This window comes from Acipenser ruthenus, unplaced genomic scaffold, assembly GCF_902713425.1.
Source record: "Acipenser ruthenus unplaced genomic scaffold, fAciRut3.2 maternal haplotype, whole genome shotgun sequence".
NCBI classification, from domain to species: Eukaryota; Metazoa; Chordata; class Actinopteri; order Acipenseriformes; family Acipenseridae; genus Acipenser; species Acipenser ruthenus.
The window spans coordinates 589,352-613,260 of NW_026708728.1; the positions used below are offsets into that span (position 1 = coordinate 589,352).

At 38.8% G+C, this 23,909-nt stretch overlaps 1 protein-coding gene across 1 annotated transcript; it reads left to right on the forward strand.

Moving 5' to 3' along the window:
* The first annotated feature begins 3,469 nt into the window (after nucleotides 1-3,469).
* LOC131735562 (astrocytic phosphoprotein PEA-15-like) lies at nucleotides 3,470-23,463 on the forward strand. The gene is made up of 4 exons (XM_059021672.1): nucleotides 3,470-3,855; nucleotides 16,233-16,407; nucleotides 17,123-17,278; nucleotides 17,438-23,463. The coding sequence occupies exons 2-4, from the start codon at nucleotides 16,236-16,238 to the stop codon at nucleotides 17,500-17,502; spliced, it is 393 nt and encodes a 130-aa protein (XP_058877655.1). The 5' UTR covers nucleotides 3,470-3,855; nucleotides 16,233-16,235; the 3' UTR covers nucleotides 17,503-23,463.
* Nucleotides 23,464-23,909: the final 446 nt, after the last annotated feature.

The window sequence follows — 23,909 nt, forward strand, 5'->3', positions numbered from 1 at the left end:
CTGCTATGCGCAGACGAGGGTGTTTGGGATGTCCAGGGAATTGGAGGTGGAAATGTGAGCAGATATAACCCTGATAGGCGTTAGAGACGCAATGCTCTGTGTCGTGATGTGCAGGCAGGCAGGCACCACGTTTAGAAGCGGCAGAAGCAGAAGCAGCTTCGACAGCGAACTTTGCTTATTGAGTGACGCTCTAGACTCTCTGAACGCGCATGTGCAGCTCTGGTCAAAGGTTGGGGATCACCTAGAATTGAGATATAATAGAAAAAAAAAACTATATGAACATAATTTAGATATTTTATTTAACATCAGTCCGTCAAATAAACTACGCAATGATATCGCATTTTAGTTAAGCACATGACCAAAGGTTTTGCATCATCACCCTATGTGAACTCATTTTGCTTCATAAAGTCGAATGAAACCTGCGGAATAACGTCACGTTAATTTATCGCAATTACACACCGCTTTGTAGTTTTCCCCAGATACTTCATGAAGAACTCACAAAACATTGAAAAAGAGGACATTTTCGAAAATCTAACGTGAAATACTGTCCTCTACTACTATTTACAAAAAATGAGTAAAAAAGAATGTAATTGTATGTAAAAAATAATGTGATATCTTGTAACAATTGTAAGTCGCCCTGGATAAGGGCGTCTGCTAAGAAATAAATAATAATAATAATAATAATAATAATAATAATAATAATAATAATAATAATAATAATAATGGCTTCCGTTGGTGGACTTTTATGCGATATAATTTTGTAATTTCTTTGATTGCATGATGTTAAATAAAATATCTAAATTATGTTCATATAGTTTTTTGATTTTTTTTTAATTAGGTCTCAATCCTAAAATGTTGTCTTTTGTCCAGACCTGTAGATCTCGCTGTTAGCAAACCAGAGACTTGCCTACAGCTGATGTGGACAAAAACAGGTACTGCAGGAAATAAAGCCGAGAACTTAACACGTGGTTAGTTTAGAATTAATTCTGTGAGCTTTACTTTACTGCCCTCCAGTGGTAAACCGTGACATTGCAATTGCTGTAAGTTACTGTAAAGGACATAGAACTATCGGGTAATCCTTGGTAACCCATTCCATCCCCTCACCTCTCTCTCTCTCTCTCTCTCTCTCTCTCTCTCTCTCTCTCTCTCTCTCTCTGTCTCTCTCTCTCTCTCTCTCTCTCTCTCTAAAGAAGTGTCTCCTTCCCTCTGTCCTGAGTCTGTCTCCGATCCCAACTGCGTCTCCTCCGGTCCTGGTTTCTGTGCTGCTCACCAAAGGATTGCTTTTTGGTTAACTTAGTCATCTCCTTGTAAGATTGGCCACAATAAAACTCTGGAGGGACTTCAATGTGATCAACACGAGACTTGCCAAGTTAAGGAACCATAAAAGTCACAAGACATTAAAAAAACGGCTTTTGAAGTGAAATTAGCCAATCCGAGCGGTTTTTATGAGTGACCTTCAATTTTTTTTTTTTTAAAGAAAAACATTTATTGCCTAGAAGCGGAAATGAGTCACATGACAAGAATAAGAGGCTTTAAAAAATCTCCACTCTCAAACACCGACCATTTAAACACGATGGATTCTAACAGTTTGTATTTTACTTTAAAGGGAAAAAACGTTAACAATTTCCATGTCTCTACAAACAAGAATTATAAAATAAATAAGAGAACATCCACTAATGGAATGCTGCTTTGATGTTTTTGGTTTGCAAACTTTCTTAGATCATAGATGCATTTTTCCTTTTGAGAATTTCGACCTTTTTCTTCATATATATATATATATATATATATATATATATATATATATATATATATATATATATATATATATATATTAATTTCAATCCATTCTGTTACAATACAATAAGCTTCTGGTAAGCGCTTTGACTTCTTGAATAGGCTTGTAATCTCTCTCTCTCTCTCTCTCTCTCTCTCTCTCTGGAGAACAATAACTTGCTATTGGCAGGATTGCAGATCCGTCAGCCCTGCTGTGTTGAAAGAAAAAAAAAACACAAGCGGGTTATAAGGGTGTCATTCGGTGTCACTTTGCCTGCCTCTAGCAGCTCTGAACACAGCATTGTCCAATGCTGTAGAAGCTGAGTCGCCTATTGTTCTCAAACAGACGCTCAGTACAAATACTCGGCATAATAGATTAATGTTGTTGAAGCTGACACCCTGGGATCCTTCAAGAAGCTGCTTGATGAGATTCTGGGATCAATAAGCTACTATCGTTTTTTCACAAATTCATAACCACTCTAAACTTACAGATGCATTGTCTTCACAGTATAGGTATATAGCGTCTCAGAACTGTGCACTTTACAGTCCCCCTCACCTCCCCCCCCCCCCCCCCCCCCCGGGCACTATTTATTTTATCTTATGTTGTTATATTTATTTTATTTTATTTATCTTATGTACATGTTGGCACTGAAAAAAAGGAGTGGCTCTTACTCTCATTGTACATGTGTATAGTGACAATAAAGGCATTCATTCATTCATTCATTCATTCATCAACCAAACGAGCAAGATGGGCCGAATGGCCTCCTCTCTCGTTTGTAAACTTTCTTGTGTTCTGTTCATTTAAGTATGTGGGAAAACTACAAAGCGCGGGTATATAATTCGATATGTTAACGTAACATTATTCAGCAGCTTTCATTCGACTTTATGATGCACAATGAGTTCATTCTATATAGAGCTGTAGCTCACTTTTTCAATCAGTTAGTTCACTTCAGTTTCCGCCATGGCGTTCTTTTGTTTTCTCTTTTGTACCAAAAAGGAGAAAAACTCCGATTTTAACCAGACAGCGTTGTTCCTTTTTTTTCCACTCCTAAAATAGACAACCTTGCCAGAACTTCCTAATTTTGAAATAATCGCTATACCCAAACGCTAGTCTGATCTCCAGCTGCACAGACGCCAAAGACTCTGAGTATCATTATCATAAGGCTGGAGGCTGTGTGGTCCAGTGGTTAAAGAAATGGGCTTGTAACCAGGAGGTCCCCAGTTCAAATCCCACTGACTCATTGTGTGACCCTAAGCAAGTCACTTAACCTCCTTGTGCTCCGTCTTTCGGGTGAGACGTAATTGTAAGTGACTCTGCAGCTGATGCATAGTTCACACACCCTAGTCTCTGTAAGTCGCCTTGGATAAAGGCGTCTGCTAAATAAACAAATAATAATAATAATAATAATAATAATAATAATGCTAAAAGTAAAAAAATAAAACAGTATGCTGAAAGACTAGTTAAACTCCCTCCCTCCTCTCCTCCCTCTCTCTCTCTCTCCTTCTCTCCCTCTCTTTCCTCTCCACTGCCATTCTCTGTGCCTTTTGTGTTCTGAACTCACCGTCCCCGTCTCGCATTGAGAGAAAGACCGGGGAAGGAGGGGAATTTGCTGGCCGGATTGTGTTATGACATCACCTCTAAAAAATGAGAGAATGAGAGAGAGAGAGAGAGAGAGAGAGACTGAGAGAGAGACTGGCATTGACACTGAGCACGCGAGAGAGAGAGAGAAGAGAGAGCGAGAACAGAGTCAGACAACATTCTGCTAGCAAAAAAAAAGGCGTTTCCTTAATAGCAGACAGAGAAGCCGGCGAGAGACGTCCTGCACCGGACATCAGAGGAAGAGAGAGGCTACATTAAAACGTAGATCATATAGACGCTGTTGTAATACAAGTCGATACATCCAGCGATCTTACAGGAAAGGGCAGAGAGTCAAACGGTGGAGGTTGGATTCGGAATTGTGTTCAAATACAGCCGGGGAAGAAACCAAAAAAACACATCCCTTAAATTCCTGTTTTCGTCATCTTTCCAGAAAGGAGCGAAAGCTCGAGCTGTTTCTGAGACTTGGATACACAGCGGCCGCAGTAAGTACAGTACACACCCATCAAATTCCGGATTTCTGTATTTAATGAGCGATCCATACCGCTGTTCGATGTGCATTGCATTCCATCAGCATGGTTTGCCAGCTCCAGTTCAGTTGAAGTTATTTCTGTACGTTGATTATATTATCTATTTTTTTTGTGGTTTTGTTTTTAAACGGAAAGACACAATTGAAAGGCTATCTGTATAACCAAACGCGTAGCTTTGCCGATACAGAGTATTCAATACGACATGTAGCGTTCTCTCATTTTATTTGTAGATTAAATAAAGCTTTATTCGTCCCTTTGGTTGCTATCGGGTTAAGTTTCGACACATAGCGTTTACAGAACAGCCAGCCGTTCCAGCTCGCTGACAAAAGCATTTCATTTTAAACATTTGAAAATACTTTTATATGATGATAGTTATCGATTTGATATCTATAACATTCCATACCGATCTTAACTGTAGTCTGGAAAATACTATTTTGTTGTGCAGATAAATGGTCTTTTTCTCATTATTATTATTATTATTATTATTATTATTATTATTATTATTATTATTATTATTATTATTATTATTATTAAATGTAACATTCCACTGTAAATACATTTTTTAAGCCAGTATACTGTCCATAACTACCGAATCCACCCAAATCTATATGGGTCAAAATTTGCGGCAGAAATGAATGGAGAATATGCCAAGTGGTCCTCCTTGTTTTGATGTGGGACGTTTTTAATATGGAAGTCCTGTACTAAAAAAAAAACTATTTTGATGTCGCTGTGGGTGGCAGAAACTACATTGGCTTTCTCAGAAACTGCCTGAATGCGTTCAAATCAATTGCGTTAAGCTTGCGAGCAAACCAGACATCCCCGTTTAATAAAACGGTCGACATTTTCGCTTGAGGAAACTATGTCACATCGCCGTGTTGTTACGGATGCTGCCCCCTGTCGGTGAGTCAAAGTTAAAGGCTCTAAATCCACGCATACAGAAGAAGAGAGCCCGGCTCTTTAGCCAGCCGATCTGATTGAGATCAGTCGATTCAATGGGACGTTATCAAGCAAAAATCATCCCATAGGAATGGGCCAGTAGGTACCTGCTAACCTATTAAACCCTAAATCTACCCTCTACCCCTAAACCTAAAGTCTGCCCCTAAACCTAATCTCTACCCCTAAAAATAATCTCAACCCCTAAACCCAACTGTGTTACTATTAAAGTATTTTTTACTATTATTTCAGCACAGCTTATTAGCGCCCTCTACGTGCGACGTGCATTAAAGCGCTTGATCTGGACTGACTCTACCTGTTGTGGGAGGCTAGTAGTTGCCTACTGACCCATTCCAATGGGATGATTTTTGCTTGATGACGTCACATTCAATCGGCTGATCCCAATCAGATTGGGTGACAGCTAGCTTGCATTTCTCAATGATGCAACCCAATTCTCATAGCCGCTGCAGTACATACCAATGCTATTATTATTATTATTATTATTATTTATTTATTTCTTAGCAGACGCCCTTATCCAGGGCGACTTACAATCATAAGCAAATACATTTCAAGTGTTACAATACAAGTAATACAATAAGAGCAAGAAATACAATAACTTTTGTTCAAGCAAAGTACAAGTGTGACAAACCACAATTCAATAATAAAGCAGATAATAGTGATAGTTACATCAGGATATGATTAAATAGTGATAGTTACATCAGGATGTGATTAAATACAAAGTACTACAGGTTAAACACTTGGCAGATTACAGTATTCTGAAGTACAGGATTAAATGCAGTAAAATAGGGGGCAGATAAGAGCAAAATAAAGCACATTTACATGAAGGGTGATAGTGTCCCAGGATACAAACAGAGGAGTTCTACAGGTGCTCTTTGAAGAGGTGAGTCTTGAGAAGGCGCCGGAATGTGGTCAGGGACTGGGCAGTCCTGACATCTGTAGGAAATGCTAGAGTGCTGTGTCTCCTCCAGACACATTTTGGGTTACGAAGAACGCTGATCGCTGTGGTAGACAAAATAAGTCTTTTGGGTGGAAGCTTTTGTTAAACGGAGCTGACGAAGTGAACCCTATAGAGCCAATACTTTAAACTCAACACAGAAACCAGGACCGGAAGATACAGCTGGAAGTGGAGACAGACTTAGGACAGAGGGAAGGAGACCCTTGTTTTACACACAGAGAGTGGCAGGGGTATGTGGCAGGTTGCCAAATCGCTTTGTGGATGCTGAATCATTGGTATCCTTGGCAACCAGTGGACCAATCAGCTTCTAGGAAGCAGACAAGCAACTGATGTGAAGAATGGCTTCCTCTCTTGTAAATGAGATTAGCGCCCCCTTGTACGTGCTTCACTTTAAATCGAATGTGTTGCATCGCCTTGAATTTTAGAATTGAGACATCATTAAAAAAACTGTATGATCATAATTAATATCTTTTATTTAACATCAAAGAAACAACATGCTATCGCATTTAAAAAAAAATCTATACCGGAAGCCTTAATAGTAGTAGAGTAATATTTAAATACAATCCTAACCTGTCCAGAATTACCATGGTTACGTTCCATTTAAAAAAAAACAAAAAAAAACTTAAATTTATATATTTTTTAATTCAGTACATACTTTGGCAAAATGTAGCGGCGACCTTGAACCTGACCACGGAACTAATCTTGTTCTATTTGCTGTCATGTGACTTTTTAATTTCCATAGCCTAAGAACCAAATGTTAAATAGGTATCAGTGAATCAAGCCACAGTGACAAAGTGTGTGCTGTACAGTGGGGGAGGGGAGGGGAGGGGAGGGGGCTGGTTTGGGGGGTTTAACTTTACTCGTATTAATAATTTGACACACAAAAAGAACAAGTCTGGTTAGTAAATAGTTAAATCAGAACTGGCGATTCGAGATAGCAGCTGGTGCTGTAAGTATGCTGAATGTTGTTCAGCATCTAATCCACTTTCTCTCTCAGAAATAAAATGCTCTGCGCAGTAATTCGATTTCATTCAACTTGATGCAATTTCCCTTTGTGTTCCGTCTGGTATGTGATTGTATTTTAAAGCAGGCCTCCCCTGAGGAAAAGACTCGCTTCTCTTACTGGTTCTGTACTGTCTCTATTCAAAGCAGGGGTGAGAAATCTGAAACAGGATGTTTATCACTGAAACATGGCAGGGTTTTGACTGAAAGAGAAGTGGGTGAATGAGGTCAGAATGCCTAATAAACATTACTGGGGTGATTCAACAGAGCAGTAGACTTCTGCTTTCAGCCAATCAGAGAGCCAGATTATGCTTCCATTCATGACATCATTCTCAACCCAGGGGAGGCTGTTTTTTTTAACTACAGCTACAGCCAAAAGTTTAGCATCACCTTGAAGAGCAGACAGAGAAAGACAAAACAGGATGGTCTCTATTCTATAAAAAAACAAACCATTAAACATCACAGCCAGTCAATGCAAACTATGAATATTTCAAAACCTATTAAAAGCTACATGAAAAAAAGCCATTTCAACATCTAACCCTATTAATAAATAAAAATGAAACGATCTACTGCAGCTCTCTGAAAAGCCCATATAGTCACAGCAGCAATGCGATTGGTTTATCTCCGCTATTGCGTTCAGCTTTACAGTAAAACAAGCCATTTTCTTGGTGTCTGCTTAGTATCTTCAATAGACTCATATCAGAAATAAAAGACCTTCACAATCTGTTTTAAAAGAAAAACACTCATTACTCAATATAGTTTTAGCTACGGGCAGTTTTTAAATTCCTTACCGCTGCTAGTTGAAGAAAGCAGAGAGCGAGGTAGTATATTGGAAGATCAAATGATATTTTAGTAGTGTGCTAACGAGTAGAATTGTGGGACACTGGCTGAACAACTCTGGTCAAAAGTGTTGCATCACCCTATCAAATGAACTGATTCTGCTTCCTAACGTTGAATGAAAGCTGCTGAAAAACGTTCCGTTAACATATTGGAATTACACAGCGCTTTGTGATTCTCCATTGACAGAAAAAACTGACAAAAAAACTGAAAAATGTCACATTTCCGAAATCTAAAATGAAATACCACTGTACTACTGTTATGGCTTCCGGTATAGACTTTTGCGACATCATTATTTTGTAGTTTCTTTGATTGCACAATGTTGAAATAAAAGATCTAAATTACATTCATTTAATTTTTATTATGTCTCAATTCTAAAATTCTAGGTGATGCAAAAACTTTTGGCCAGAGCTGCAGATGCTGAATCACTGTGATCCTGCAATAGTTTGTTTTGTTCTAAACTACTGAAAAACAGTGAGCCAGATCTTCATACGACTGGAGATGGATATTTAATCTATCTAAAGCTTAGTGTAAAAGACTACATGTTGTTATTCAGCCTTATTTAGATTGGACCCAACTTTAGTCACAGTGCATCAACTCCAAACGGGAATCAATGGCAGGACCCGCTGGGCTATTGACTCTGCGCCCCAAGCTGTGGTTGTACAGGCTCGGACAATCAATCAATCATTCAGTCACGGTGTAACTCTTAGTTGTGAGAGGACTGGGAGTCGGGGGAGGATGAGCTGGATTTGAATCCCACAGCTCTGTGACTCAGTTATTCATCTCCTGACTAACTGGTGGTGAGGGCAGTTGAATGCCAGGAGAATACACTGGTGTTCAATCCCACAGCTGCCACTGAATCACACACAGTGTGCTCTGGAGGTGGTTGGTTGGAGCCCAGAGGACTAGCAGCCAAGGAAACCCAGCTGGGTTTGAATCCCACAGCCTGGTCGCCAGCTAACTGGAGGTGGTATGGTATAGCGGTTATCTAAGTGTGAGAGAGATCAAGCTGCTGTTGATTTACAAAGCACATCTACAGCTCTGGACAAAAGTTTTGCACCACCTAGAATTTGAAACATAATTAAAAAAAATATATATATGAACATAATTTAGATATGTTATTTAACATCATGTAATCAAAGAAACTAAAAATGATACTGCGTTAAACAAAAAAAAGGTCTAGACAAGTTGAGATCCTGAGTTCATTCTAAAGGAGGATGATGCATGAACATTTCACCGCAAAGTAGCTGTACACTGACTCACCGACCGTGTGACTTTGCAGAGAACAGAAGTCATGTCTGGACGCTGCGTGGATCGATAGAAATGTACCAGGCTGCATCTGATGTACTCGGTGCACCTGAGACTAGAGTGACCTTTAAATGAATAAGAGAGAGAGAGAAGGCGATGGGAGCAGATAGAAGCAGCTGGAAAGAAATCTGTTTAGTTGATACATTATCTTCCCAAGGCAGGGAATGAAGACCAGGGTGCTGTCTTGACATTGGAAATGGAAATCGAAGACACCCCTGAATCCAAGTGACACCCCTGAATCCAAGCACCCCCCCCCCCCCCAAAAAAAAAGACTTTGAGTTGAAAATGGCATTCAGAATTGGCAGTCAGGGGAGCGCAGGTTTCGCATCCTGGCTATGTAAAAGTTTACAGTCTTTGTTGGAGTCCACCTCTACAGCAGACTCTGCAGGGCTGCGCTTTGCCCTCCTATATCTCCAGAATCTGATATTCTCAAAAACAGTAGGCTAAATAATGATAATAGCAAGTTTCATGACAACTGGATAAGTGGTTATCCAGATAAATGCAGAAGTGCAAGTATGACGTGCACATAAACACATCACAACCCCCCCCATATATCAACAGAATTCTCAGTAACCTAAATTGGATAAACAGTTCTCCACATATAGGGTGAAGCATTTTTATCTGAATAGAGGACTATAGAAGCACAGAATACCACTGTCATTTAATAAAAATAGCTTCAAAATGGCAGGATTACGGAAGGGTCCATTTACGTATTTTATAATAGCTTAGTCTGGATTGACATACGTGAATCTCTCTCTCTCTCTCTCTCTCTCTCTCTCTCTCTCTCTCTCTCTCATTGAGATTTTAAATCACACCACCTGCTCTTGTTTTCATGAAGATTTTCCTGCCGTTTGCCATTTAGATTAGCGACCGAAACAAAGACCCACTCTCTCTACAGTTCCTTGACAAGCCAGTATCGCCTCCACTGCCTCTCCCCAGGTATAGCTGAGCTGGCTGGCCTGGGTGAGGTGTAGCTGGAGGGTGGAGGGTGTTCCCACTGACTCTGGGTGTTTCCAAACTGTGCTGTATGGAACCTGCAGCTCTGAATCACCTAGAATTTCAAGGTTTCTTTGTCTGTTAACTATATGGGAAACTACAAAGCAGTATGCAAGTCCAACATGTTAAGGTAGCATTATTCAGCAGGTAGCATTCGACTTTATGAAACATAATTAGTTCATTCTACAGGGTGATGATGCAAAACTTTTGGCCAGAGCTGCACAACAGCAAGCTCACACTGACTCCATCCAAAAGCTATATTGCTGCTAAATTTGGCAGAATATCTGTTAGTCCAGCAGAAACAAATGGTCTGCTATTTGCAGCTGGCTTCCAAAAGTAAAATCGATTTTCCAGCCAACCAATCCGCAACCTCGCCTGTTTTGAATGTATGATTCAGCAGTTTTATTCCGGAAATCCTTGGTATAGACCTTTTGAATACAGCTATTGTACACACAAGATCCCGCAACAATCGACGGGACTTTGGAGTTAACTGCTCGGCTGCCAGCAGAGAGATGTGGTGCATTCATTAAACTGTGCAGTCTGTCTACTCTGCTGTAGCATTAAACTATAAATGGGGTTGACAGCTTTTGTGTTAATGAGAGACAGACAGAGAGTCAGGGCTCAAGGGCTTACTTCAGCTTTAATTCAGATCGCAAATCCAGCTGCTGTTTTTTCCTCTCCCATCCTCGAGCAGGAAGCGTGCCCATAACGACTCCAGGAAATGAGCTCGCTGCCCAGTCACAGCTGGGTTTCCAAGGCAACAAGGCCTGAGTGAATGGAAGGGGGAGGGGGCAGATAGGAAGAGACAGGATATATAACTAGGCTGTGGGTCACACTGTGAAGTGTATATATTTCTCAAGGTTTGTGTCGGTACATTGGGTTCTGGTATCTTTTCAAAGTCTGTATTTATCACTACTGTCACAAAATTGTTCAAATTGCATCCTTGAATAAAGTGCTTTGATCAACGTTTCAGTAGGCAAAAAAATAGTAATGTTTTGGTCTGTTTGATTTAGTTGAATCGGCTCTACAGCTCTGGCTAAAAGTTTTGCATCACCTAGAATTTTAAGATTGAGAAGTAATTTTTTTTTAAAAATGCAACTATATGAACATCATTCCGATATTTTATTGAACACCATTGTGTAATCAAATAAATTACACAATGATATCGTTTAAAACATATCTACCTGAACCTAGTACAGTAGTATTTCATGTTAGATTTTGAAATGTCACATTTTTCAATGGTTGTCAGTCATTCTGCAAGGTATATGCGAAACTACAAAGCAGTGTGTAATTCAATATGTTACCATAACATAACTCAGCAGCTTTCATCTGACTTCATGAAGCGAAATTAGTTCATTCTATCTATAGGGCGATGCAACACTTTTGACCAGAGTTGTTCAGCCAATGTCCCACAATTCTACCCGTTAGCACACTACTAAAATATCATTTGATCTTCCAATATACTTCCTTGCATTCTTCAACTAGCAGTGGTAAGGAATTTAAAAACTGCCTGTAGCTAAAACTATATTGAGTAATGAGGTTTTTTTAAACAGACTGTGAAGGTCTTTTATTTCTGATATTGAGTCTATTGAAGATACTAAGCAGACACCAAGAAAATGGCTTGTTTTACTGTAAAGTTGAACGCAATAGCAGAGATAAACCAAATCGCATTGCTACTGTTACCATATGGGCTTTTGAGAGAGCTGCAGTAGATCGTTTCATTTTTATTTATTAATAGGGTTAGATGTTTAAATGGCTTTGTTTCATGCAGCTTATATATAAGGTATATGCAAAACTACAAAGCGGTGTGTAATCCATAACATTACTCAGCAGCTTTCATCTGACTTCATGAAGCGAAGTTAGTTCATTCTATGGGGGTGATGCAACACTTTCGTCCGCAGCTGTACAGTAAATGCGGTCTTGCGGTTCTTCCTCGTGGCGCAGGATTGCAGGCAGCTGCGTCGGTCTCAATGGGAACAGGTAGTTTCAGAAGTTCTGCTTTTTCTTTTGCCCGAGGGAGCATTGCTATCAGAGGGCTTTGCAGAAACGTGTTTCAGTTTGGCTATGCCTAACGGATGTTTTATTTCTGAATCAAACACGACCTTTGCATTAGGCTGGGCTTCTGTACTTGACCTTGGTATTACAGCCCTACTGGGCCCTATAAAGTAATTGCATTTATTAAGTGAGTCTATTGGTTATCTCAATCTGCCTATTCTATTGATAGCATTCGTGGCTGTCATAAAAGCACGTGGGATTGCTATAACTAAATAAATAAACGAATGCATCCATTATCAAAGCCCGGATTGGATTGAAAGAAGAGTTTTAATGAAGTATAATGTAAGTTGATAGCTGACAATGTGCTTCAGAGAAGTTATTTTCAACCTGACTTTAACGCATGTTACACCGTTTTCTTCAATTGGAATGCATTATTTCAGAGATGGAAATCATTTTAAACACCTTTCTTAAACATGCAACTCCGCGCTTGCATGATTTATAATGACTAATATCATCTTTCTCGCTTTCATTCTTGCATATTAATTTAGAACTAGTTTGCTTCTCTCTGTTACTGCTGCTGTTGCATAGCAACCGCTGACTTTGTTACCGAGGCAACCAGGCCAGGTCCTGGGGGAAGGGTCATTATATTATATTAAATTATTTGTTTATTTATTTATTGTAATACTTTTTTATTTACAACAGAAATTCTGTTCATTCGCTATAAAGTAACACAGAAAACAGAATCTACACAATAATATTCCTGGATTTCATTCTACCCAACCCAGCTTTAACCACACAAGTATCTGACTGGAAGTATTTCTGTATCTAATAGTTGTGTGCACAGGTGTTTTATTTGGAGCACACCACTCACATAACATCAAGGGGATTTAAAAATGTGGTTATAAAGCATGAAATAGAAAGATGTGCTTTGTTTCAAGAAGTCATTTCCTGACGGGCTCTGTCCCCTTTCGGTGAGATGAGGTTAAAAGCTCTATAACCACAAATGCTTTATAACCTATAACCTCTTTTTGCATGTGGTTAAAACATTCACTTACTTAGACTTTGCTACATTATTTGGTAACACTTTCCATTAAGAATCTCTAATTACTGTGTATTTACATAGTAGTTACTTAGTAAATACATGCTTGTAAATCTTTTTGCACGATATACGTAAGTACACGATTGTATCAGAAAAGGGTTAGAGTTAGGGTTAGGGTTCTATCATGCAGATAAATGTACACATTAAGTACATCGTAACTCTGCATAATAACATTGTAATGATGTGTAAGCATGGATTTACTCAGTAACTACAATGTAAATACACTGCAATTAGAGACACTTCATGGAAAGTGTTTCTGTATTAGGATAATAATGCAATTATAAAGCATTTATGTTGTTGTTGTTCATAACTGAGATTTAGTCTTTGTGGCAGAAGAGACTGCAATGTGATTTGTACTCAAATTGTAGAATGGAGTTTGAATCTATGAGTTGTGTACCGTGTGTAATTACCGAAAGAAAAACAGCCCAGAGAGATTAAATACATTTAAAAACTGAGGTTTAAAGGACTCTTTTCAGATGTTTTGCGAAATAAGGGAAACAAACAAAAAAATCTTTCTAGCACAGCATTTTATGAAGGTTGATTATCAATCAAAATCTAAGGAAACCTATTCAATACTTCATGGAACAGTGATACTAACTAGATTTGGTGTGAAAAGGGTTTCTTTCTTTATTTCTTTCTTTCCTTCTTTCTTTCTTTCTTTTCTCTCTCTCTCACACACAGCTGACAGAACCATGGCAACCATGCCCATGTCTTTTCAGCCGTGAGACGGTTGCCTAGCAACTAAAAGGAGCCAAAAAGCATTCTATAGAAAGTGTGAAAAGGTGGAGAGATGGCAACGTGTCACTGACAGTTAACCCTTACCTGGCTCCAACATTCGCAACTACAGCTCCGGCCAAAAGTTTTGCATCATGACCCTATAGAATGAACTAATTTCACTCCATAAAGTCGAATGAAACCTGCTGAATAATGTTAACATATTGAATTAAATACCACCGCTTTGTAGTTTTCCCCCATGGAAAGGATGGAAAGGATGGAATATACTGTACCTGTTACTTGCTTCATTTCCGTTTATGACTGTCAATGTTTGTTAGGTGACAATTATCCGCAGACTTGGAGTGAACAGCCATTGCTCTGTTGAGAATATCCAGCTATATATATTTCTAATCACCCTGTAATATATAAGAACTAAAAGAAAGAATGTAAGAAAGTTTGCAAACGAGAGTTGGCCCCATTCAGCCCATCTTGCTCGTTTGGTTGTTAGTAGCTTATTGATCCCAGAATCTCATCAAGCAGCTTCTTGAAGGATCCCAGCGTGTCAGCTTCAACAACATTACTGGGGAGTTGGTTCCAGACTCCCACAATATATATTGTTGATGCTCATAATGCACCAGAATATAAAAATGCAACATGCCTAAGACTTTTGCACAGCAGTGTATATTATTATTATTATTATTTATTTCTTAGCAGACGCCCTTATCCAGGGCGACTTACAGTTGTTACAAGATATCACATTATACATTATTTCACATTATACAGATATCACATTATTTTTACATACAATTACCCATTTATACAGTTGGGTTTTTACTGGAGCAATCTAGGTAAAGTACCTTGCTCAAGGGTACAACAACAGTGTCCCCCACTGGGGATTGAACCCACAACCCTCCGGTCAAGAGTCCAGTTATATAATATAATGCCTCAATCCTAAAATTCTAAGTGATGCAAAACTTTTGGCCAGAGCTGTAGAAAATGTATTTTAAAAACACTTCAAGCAGTTAGGGGGTTAAATTCTCAGAGCGCTGTGAATGCCAAAGTCAGGTTAAAGCTGAAACGCTGTGCTTTTATCAGTAACCATGGTAACACGACTAGGGTGATTAGAGCGAAAAAAATCACTCTGACAGAAAAAAACAACCATATCTGTGTCGCTCCATCTCCCTGTTCTCTGACACTCTGTAATTACTTAATTACATCAAACGGGAAGCGAGGTAAATCGACAACGGTACATATCCTTCGGTAGCGAGATAAAAATCCATTAGCTGTGTCAACAGCACATGAAACCGTTAGGTGATATTATCCACAGACACGGAGTGATTTTCCATTGCTATGCTGATGATACCCAGCTAAATTTGTCCCAAAAGCCAGGAAATTCTTCGGCCTGGGTGTTATTAGCTACATGCCTTACAGACATCAAGCATTAGATGTCACAGAATTTTCTAACGTTGAATTCAGATAAAACAGAGGTTATGCTATCGGGCTCACAGAACCAACTAAAAGGAAATTTATTTCTTAGCAGACGCCCTTATCCAGGGAGATTTACAATTGTTACAAGACGTCACATTATTTTTTTTACATACAGTTACCCATTTATACAGTTGGGTTTTTACTGGAGCAATCTAGGTAAAGTACATTGCTCAAGGGTACAGCAGCAGTGTCCCCCCCACCTGGGATTGAACCCTCCTGGTTACAAGAGTCCAGAGTCCTACCCACTATTCCACACTGCTGAAATGTGGGATTACATGAGCTCGACCCTTGCAGTCTCTCATCAAAACTTAAACTAGAAATGAAGAGTTTGGGGATCATCTTTGATCCTGATCTCTCATTTGAGACTCATCTTAGGGAAGTTACTAAAGTATCTTTTTACCATTTGAGTGAATATAGCCAAACTTAGAACAATTATTTCCATATCTGACGCCGAGAGACTAACGCATGCCTTTGTTTCATCTAGAATTGATTATTGTAATGCACTTTTTTCTGGTATCCCAAAATGTGTGGCATCCCGCTTGCAGCTTGCTCAGAACATCGCCGCTAGAATTCTGACTAAAACCAGGAAAAGTGAACCAGTGGATTCCACCAAATCGTCTGTTTTGTATACGTTTTTTTTTTTGCACTGTGGCGGCAACTGTATTCGGGGCAGCGGTGTGGAGTAGTGGTTAGGGCTCTGGACTCTTGACCGGAGGGTCGTGGGTTCAATCCCAGGTGGGGGACACTGCTGCTGTACCCTGTACCCTGTACCTAGATTGCTCCAGTAGAAACCCAACTGTATAAATGGGTAATTGTGTGTAAAAAAAGTGATATCTTGTAACAATTATATTTCACCCTGGATAAGGGCGTCTGCTAAGAAAATCAAATACATTTACTGTGAACTACGCTGTATTTAAATGCACTGTAACCTTGTGCTGCCCTGTAACAACTGTAAGTAAAATAACCGAACCCTCTCTTTCACAGAACATGTCAGAGTACAGCTCTCTGCTCACCGAGCTCTCTGAGAACATCACCAACGAGGACCTGGAGCAGCTGAAGTCCGCCTGCAAGGAGGACATCCCTGGAGACCAGAGCGAGAACATCACATCCTCCAAGGAGTGGTTCAGCTACCTGGAGAAGGATGACAAGCTAGCCCAGGGTAAGGAATTCAGCAGAGTAATTCAACTACCTTGAGAAGAACGTCATAGGGTGCAGACCTGCAGCTGTGGCCAAAAGTTTTGTATCACCCTATAGAATGAACTCCCTCAGCTTCATAGAGTCCAATGAAAGCTGCTGAATAATGTTCCCTTGTTAACATATTGAGTTCCACCCCCTCTATATAGAATGGACTCCCTCAGCTTCATAGAGTCCAATGAAAGCTGCTGAATAATGTTATGTTAACATATTGAATTTCACACCAACGCTTTGTAGTTTCCTATATTCTTAACAAAACATTTGACATTTCGAAATCTAACATGAAATACTACTGTACTACTATTATGGTCATTTTTTTGCGATATCATTTTGTAGTTTCTTTGATTGAGCGATACTAAATAAAAGATCAAAATTATGTTCATATAGTTTTTTTTTTAAAATTATGTCTCAATCCTAAAATTCTAGGTGATGCAAAACTTAAGCATATAGAAAACTACAAAGCGTGGGTATGCAATTCAGTGTTAACGTAACTTTATTCAGCAGGTTCCATTCGACTTTATGAAGCAAAATGAGTTAGTTCTATAGGGTAACGATGCAAACATTTGGCCACAGCTGTAGTGGTTTTAATAAATATTGTACCGCACGAGTTTCCTGACTGGAGTGAATTACATGATGCTGATTTTACGAACATGAAATGGTGTCATTCTTTCTTGTTTTAGATAACCTCTCCTATATCGAGCACATCTTTGAGATCTCCAGACGCCCTGACCTGCTGACCCGTGTGATCGAATACAGAACCACCGTACTCAAAATATCAGAGGATGATGAGATCGACACCAAACTGACTCGCATCCCCTCCGCCAAGAAATACAAAGGTGATTCAGGAGACTGGCTGGTCCAGCGGTTAAAGAAAAGGGGTCTTGATACCAGGAGGTTCAAATCACCAGTAATGCCAGTAAAGAACTCGCTAGGGTCCACGATACTAAAGAACAAGCAAAACTGACCTCTCTCATTCCTTCTCTCTCTCTCTACAGATATAATCCGCCAGCCATCGGAAGATGAGATTATCAAGCTTGCCCCGCCACCCAAAAAAGTCTGAGGTCGAAGTTCACGACCCATCGACCACCACCCCCCTTACTCTACACACTCACGCACACACACACACACACACACACACACACACACCCCACGACCAACCCAACAACTAACCAGCCAGTCAACTCCCATAGCTACTTAACACCCCCCCTGCACAGGAGAGCAAGATAAAGGCATCCAGTTTGGTCCTTGTGTGAGAGAGGAACGGAGAGCAGCAACACTTCGGAAAAAATTGCCCCTCTTGGGCATTAGAGTCTGTTGCTATATTGCAGAAGACCTCGTCAGCTCTTGCTGGTCACCCCAAAGCGGCTGTATTCCATTGCCTTCCTGGAAAGAGCGATAGACCCCACCTACGTCATCGGAGAAACCTCTTCTTCCTCCGCGAGGTTTCTTCTGATTCGTCCGCGGTGGGGTCTGGAAAGAGAAGAGGCTTGTGACGTCAGCCGTACGACTTCCTCTCACACTCCACGCAACGAGCGGAGCTCTGCCGAGGGAGGCAAGGAAATGAACAAAGAACAGTGAATCTTCGAGATCTCCGCAGTTAGCCGTACAAAAAAAGGTATTTGGTCGAAACGATATACACTGCAAAACGAATTTGATAAGTCAAGATGTGTGTATATATATATAAATATATATATATATATATATATATATATATATATATATATATATATATATATATATATATATATATATATATAAAGTTAAAGTAGCTCTCCAGTTAAGGTGAAAAAAAGCAGTAGCTGTAGAATTGTGGGTAATTGGGGTATGCAAATTTCACCATTACAAGTGCCAATCAAATAGTGTGAAATTCACAGCGTTTTAAAAGTCAGAGCACAGCAACTGCAGGCCCTCTATATATATATATATATATATATATATATATATATATATATATATATACACACACACAAACCAAAAGATGTGAATGCATCATAAACCAGTGGCAATTATTGTACACAACAGACATCTGACCAGATACCTTTGTGTGAGTGAATTCGAAAGGCCAGTATTCAGTATTGTACATTCCCCTTTTTTTAAAAAAAAAAGAGATTGCAAATCCCTTTAAAGAAAGAGGTGGTAAACACAAGAGAGAGAGAGAGAGAGAGAGAGAGAGAGAGAGAGAGAGAGAGAGAGAGAGAGAGAGAGGAGGGGAGAAGAGAATGTTCTGAAAATGCTACCATGCGTTTAACGCAAAGTACCGCGTTCTGTTCCTGATGAGTTCAGTTCGGACAAACAGTTTCACCTTTCTATGAGAAAGAGAAAAAGGAAGAGAGAGAGAGTGTGTGTGAAAGAGAGAGAAAGAGAGAGAGAAAATTTAACATGCGTGCCCTATTTTGCCTGACTGCCGTATTACCACTGTGTTCAAACTCAGCCACTCAACTAGTAGCGAAAACTAGAAGGTGGTGGGTTAATTAATTAATGACTTAATGAATTCATTGTATCGTGCCAAGTTGCGTCCGGTAGTTAGCTAGCTAGCTTGTGTGTGTGTTTGTGTGTTTTTTAATAGCTGGTATCCTTTCCCCCTTTTAAACCAAGAAACCTGTGTTGTGCCCTAGGACCAAGCGTTTTCCATTTTATCGTGATGAAAAAAAAAATCTATGCAAAGCATTAAAAAAAGAAACCTTTTCAATCTCCATCGGTTGCTGCACTTCCTAAATTCTGATGCAAGTTCCCCCCATCCAATGCGAAGCCACTAATGTTGTCTTCTCCCACCGCTTAAAAATCATTCAAATATTCCCAGTACAATATGTGAACATTCAGCTCTCATTATTAAACACAGCCTTTTTTTTCAGTTTAAACTCATAAAACCATCAGTAATTCGAGATTAAACTACACAGCAGAGTTTCAGATACTTGTAATATTTGAAATCTGTCATTTTTTTAAAAATGAACTCCTGAAGTAAAACAAGCAAAGAGAATACAGATTCACATCTAATAAAACGCTCGTCGGGTGAAGCTGAGGTGTCGCGATGGAGGCGTGGGCGTTTCAAATGCTTCTGAGTGATGCATAGAGTTTATCATTGGTGGTAAAAAAAATAGCTTGGTGATCAATTTAGCATTATTAGCAAAATGTAGAACTGGTTGTCAATCCTTAAGATAGATAGATAGATAGAGAGGTAGATAGATAGATAGATAGATAGAAAGATAGATAGAGAGACAGATAGATAGATAGAGAGAGATAGATAGATAGATAGATATATAGATAGAGAGAGAGATAGAGAGATCGATAGATAGATAGATAGATAGATAGATAGAAAGATAGATAGAGAGACAGATAGATAGATAGAGAGAGAGAGAGAGATAGATAGATAGATAGATAGATAGATAGATAGATAGATAGATAGATAGATAGATAGATTGAGAGAGAGAGATCGCTAGATAGATATATAGATAGAGAGAGAGATAGAGAGATCGATAGATAGATAGATAGATAGATAGATAGAAAGATAGATAGAGAGACAGATAGATAGATAGAGAGAGAGAGAGAGATAGATAGATAGATAGATAGATAGATAGATAGATAGATAGATAGATAGATAGATAGATTGAGAGAGAGAGATCGCTAGATAGATATATAGATAGAGAGAGAGATAGAGAGATCGATAGATAGATAGATAGATAGATAGATAGAAAGATAGATAGAGAGACAGATAGATAGATAGAGAGAGAGAGAGAGATAGATAGATAGATAGATAGATAGATAGATAGATAGATAGATAGATAGATAGATAGATTGAGAGAGAGAGATCGCTAGATAGATATATAGATAGAGAGAGAGATAGAGAGATAGATAAATAGATAGAGAGAAAGATAGACAGACAGACAGACAAAAACATTGATAGACATACAGGCAGACAGACTATCGACAGATGACAGACAGACAGACAGAAAGAGAGACAGACAGTCCTCCAGCACTGTCAGTCCCTCGCATTTTGCAGGCACTATATTTGTTGCTACCGTATATCATGTTAAATCTGCAAGTTTATAATTTATTAAATGTTTTTTTTTACTTTGTAACAAATGCTGTTGATCATTTGTATAAGGCAGGCATTCATACCCCTGACTCGCCCACCAGGGTGTTGTGAGAAGTGTTCATTCATGCACGATGCCTGAATTCAAAACGAATGGCTTCAGAACTCCGAGGAAAGACATTCACGTGTCATTCCTCTGGGATTCATTCGGAATCTTTGCGGCCGTTATTTTTAAAGTGTTGCCGATTATTTCAAAATAAAACTGCAAAGACGCACGAAGGAAAAAGTAACAGTTAGTAATATATTCATGATTCAGTAAAATCATGATTTATTAACTTCATGATCCCAACATTATTCAAACCTTAAACATATTTAGATAGCATTCTTCTTATTTTTTATTAAGTTGTATGTAAATATTTTTATTTCAGTGTGTTTTATTGTTCATTAATTTATTTCATGCAAAAAAAAAGTTTTAATGTAATATAATGGAATGCAATTTATTAACAAAAAAACAGCCAGCTTCTTAATGAAAAGGTTTTTATAGAGCGGAGAGATTGTTTGTAACAGGCATCCATAAACATACTCCTTCTAACTCAGTTAACTCATACATTAGTATTGTGGACAAAGGCACTATGATTACTAGATAACCCTTTCCATTAAGGATCTCTAATGACTGTGTGCTTACATAGCAGTTACTGAGTAAATACATGTGTGCTCACACGTCATTACAATGTTATTATGCAGAGATACAATGTACTGAATGTGGACATCTTTTTTGCATGATATAACCCTTTTCTGATACAATTGTGCAAAAAGACTCACGCATTAAGTACATTGTAACTCAGCATAACAACCTTGTAATGATGTGGAAGCACCGGTGTATTTACTAAGTAGCTGCTGTGAAAATGCACAGTCATTAAGAGACAAGGTAAAGTGTTACTGATGACTGCAAACCAATAAATATCAGTGCAGTTCACATGGTAGATAACTGCATGTTGTCAGGCCAGTCTACCAGACAGACAGTAAGACCTTAGGCACCAACAAACAGAGATATACTTGGTTGGCAAAATGTGTTAGTATATATATATATATATATATATATATATATATATATATATATATATATATAATCACTGAAAATTTAATTTGGCACACCTAGATACATCGCAAACCACAAACTATGTTAAGCTGAAGGAACACAGAGTGGCTTTCTATCTATCTATCTATCTATCTATCTATCTATCTATCTCTGTAAGTAATGTAGCTGTTCATGTCGTGAGAATTCCAGTCTGTACTTTGAAAATGTTCTCTCTGCAAACATGTATTGTTATACAGTATTTTTGAAGTCTTGTGTTAGAAAATGTCTGTGTTTTAGGGGAGGAGCACGGTGGTAGTATTATTGGAGCGCTTTCTATTTTATATATTTATTTCTCTCAGTCGCATCAGTTCTTCATCTTTAAGCAGGGTAATAAAATAACAGAACAGAGATGGTAGGACATCCACAGAAGCTACAAATAAAACTAACGTCAGGAAAAGGGTTTTACAGCGCTGTGGCCGAGCCAGAACGCGCATAACAACAGTCAAGCTGAGTCACGTGACTCGCATCTCCCGCACCGCTGTCTGACTCAGTCAGTGAGTCAGTCCTCTTGATGCGATGAAAAGAGAACGAGGAACTTCTTCCAGTACCAGATACTTCTTTAAGAAGGGTTAAAGTGAAATGCTGACGAAGATGACAGTGACAGACAGGGCATCGACTAAGACAGTGGAGACACACACACACACACACAACGACACACAGACCGACAGACATACACACACACACACACACGTAAATACAGTAAAGCATTCTTACAAGATGGAGCAGAAAGTCACTTTGCAGAACTCCTTGTAGAAATGAGATAAATGCATCGTCTATTATTACACTTGCTACTAGAAGTTCACTATAAAATTAAAACGTGAATTTGTATTGTATTAGAATAATTCTTGTTGAAGAAAATCGATATTTTAGAGACGTTCCGGTACCTTCAGATTTTAGATTACACAGCACCTCGTTTATAAACCTTTTCGACTATAAATATCACTACCCAAGGGGTCTGCTCTAAAAAGATCTGCTCTTAGGAGCGTGAAGCTTGACTTGAGACCACCTGACTCCGTGATGCAGCCACTCTCCAGTCTAACGGCAATTCGCCACAATAATTGTGAAGCTGCAAATTTAGATCAATGCCTTACCGATTATATGTGTTGCTAGAAGTTCAATGTAGAAATATCATGTGAATTCGTAAAATGATTCTTGTTCCTTTGGGTTTAGAGTTACACCGCTGGTTTTAAAGGGAGTCACAAAACAACAAAAAAAGTGTAGTCGTGTCTAAGAAGGAAGTCTTAAGCCGTATTGGAAAAAAAAAAGAATCACAAACAGCTGAAACTCTTTTTTCAGTTTGGATAACTGTCCGTACATTTTAAACCCTGTTTTGCCTGCATCACCTGTTTGCAAAAAAAAAAGAAAGTTAGCATCGTTTTTATTTGTGGGCCACACATGTCCCTTGTACCTTAAAGGGTTAATCCAATGACGTCATGCCCCTTATCTTTGATGAGCTACTGATTGGTTCAGTATTTTTCAGATGCATTAAATTCAACCCTTTGCTTTAATGGCCAGACTGTTGCACAGACAGACAAACAGACAGACAGACACAGGAAGAGAAAGCTGTAGAGCACTGCTTTGAAATCTAACAATGTGTCAAAATATACATTTATTCCTGTTTTATGTGCGTATGCGTGTGTGTGTGTGTGTGTGTGAGAGAGAGAGAGTTTCCTGTAGAAAAAAAGAAAGATTTATTTTGCGACAAAAAAAAGAATATTTAAAACAAATAAAAGTGTGGCTTTTTTCTCCATGAGTTTAAATGAAAACTAAACATAAAAATATGCCATTTTGTCATTGTGCTAAAATAAATATAAATATTATATTATATATATTAAAATATATTTGCTAACCTACCTATGCTGTAATGTGAATTTGTTTCTTCACCTACATAAAGAATGTTCCAGCGATCTGTTAAACTGTGTTCATTGAATACACAAACAATAATTGTTTGACAGATGCCTTTGTCCAAGGCGACTCACACAGGAGTTAGAGGGCAGCACAGGGTTACAATGCAAGAGTCATATTTAAACGTAGTTTACAGTAAGTGCAAATAATACTACTACTAGAACACAATATGAACTAGGATGCAGCAAGTTAGGATTACAAGTTATATTTTCAATGACATGTTAGTGGTGCAGTTATACATCAGCTGAGGATCCAGTGACGTGGTGCTGACGTCAGGCAAGTCCAATTCAAAGCAGGAGGGGCGGAGCAAGAGATCTACAAGCGCAGGCACACGACAGAGCGATCTCTGGACTGTAATAAAACTCAGTGTTTACTGAAAGAAATACCTCACTGT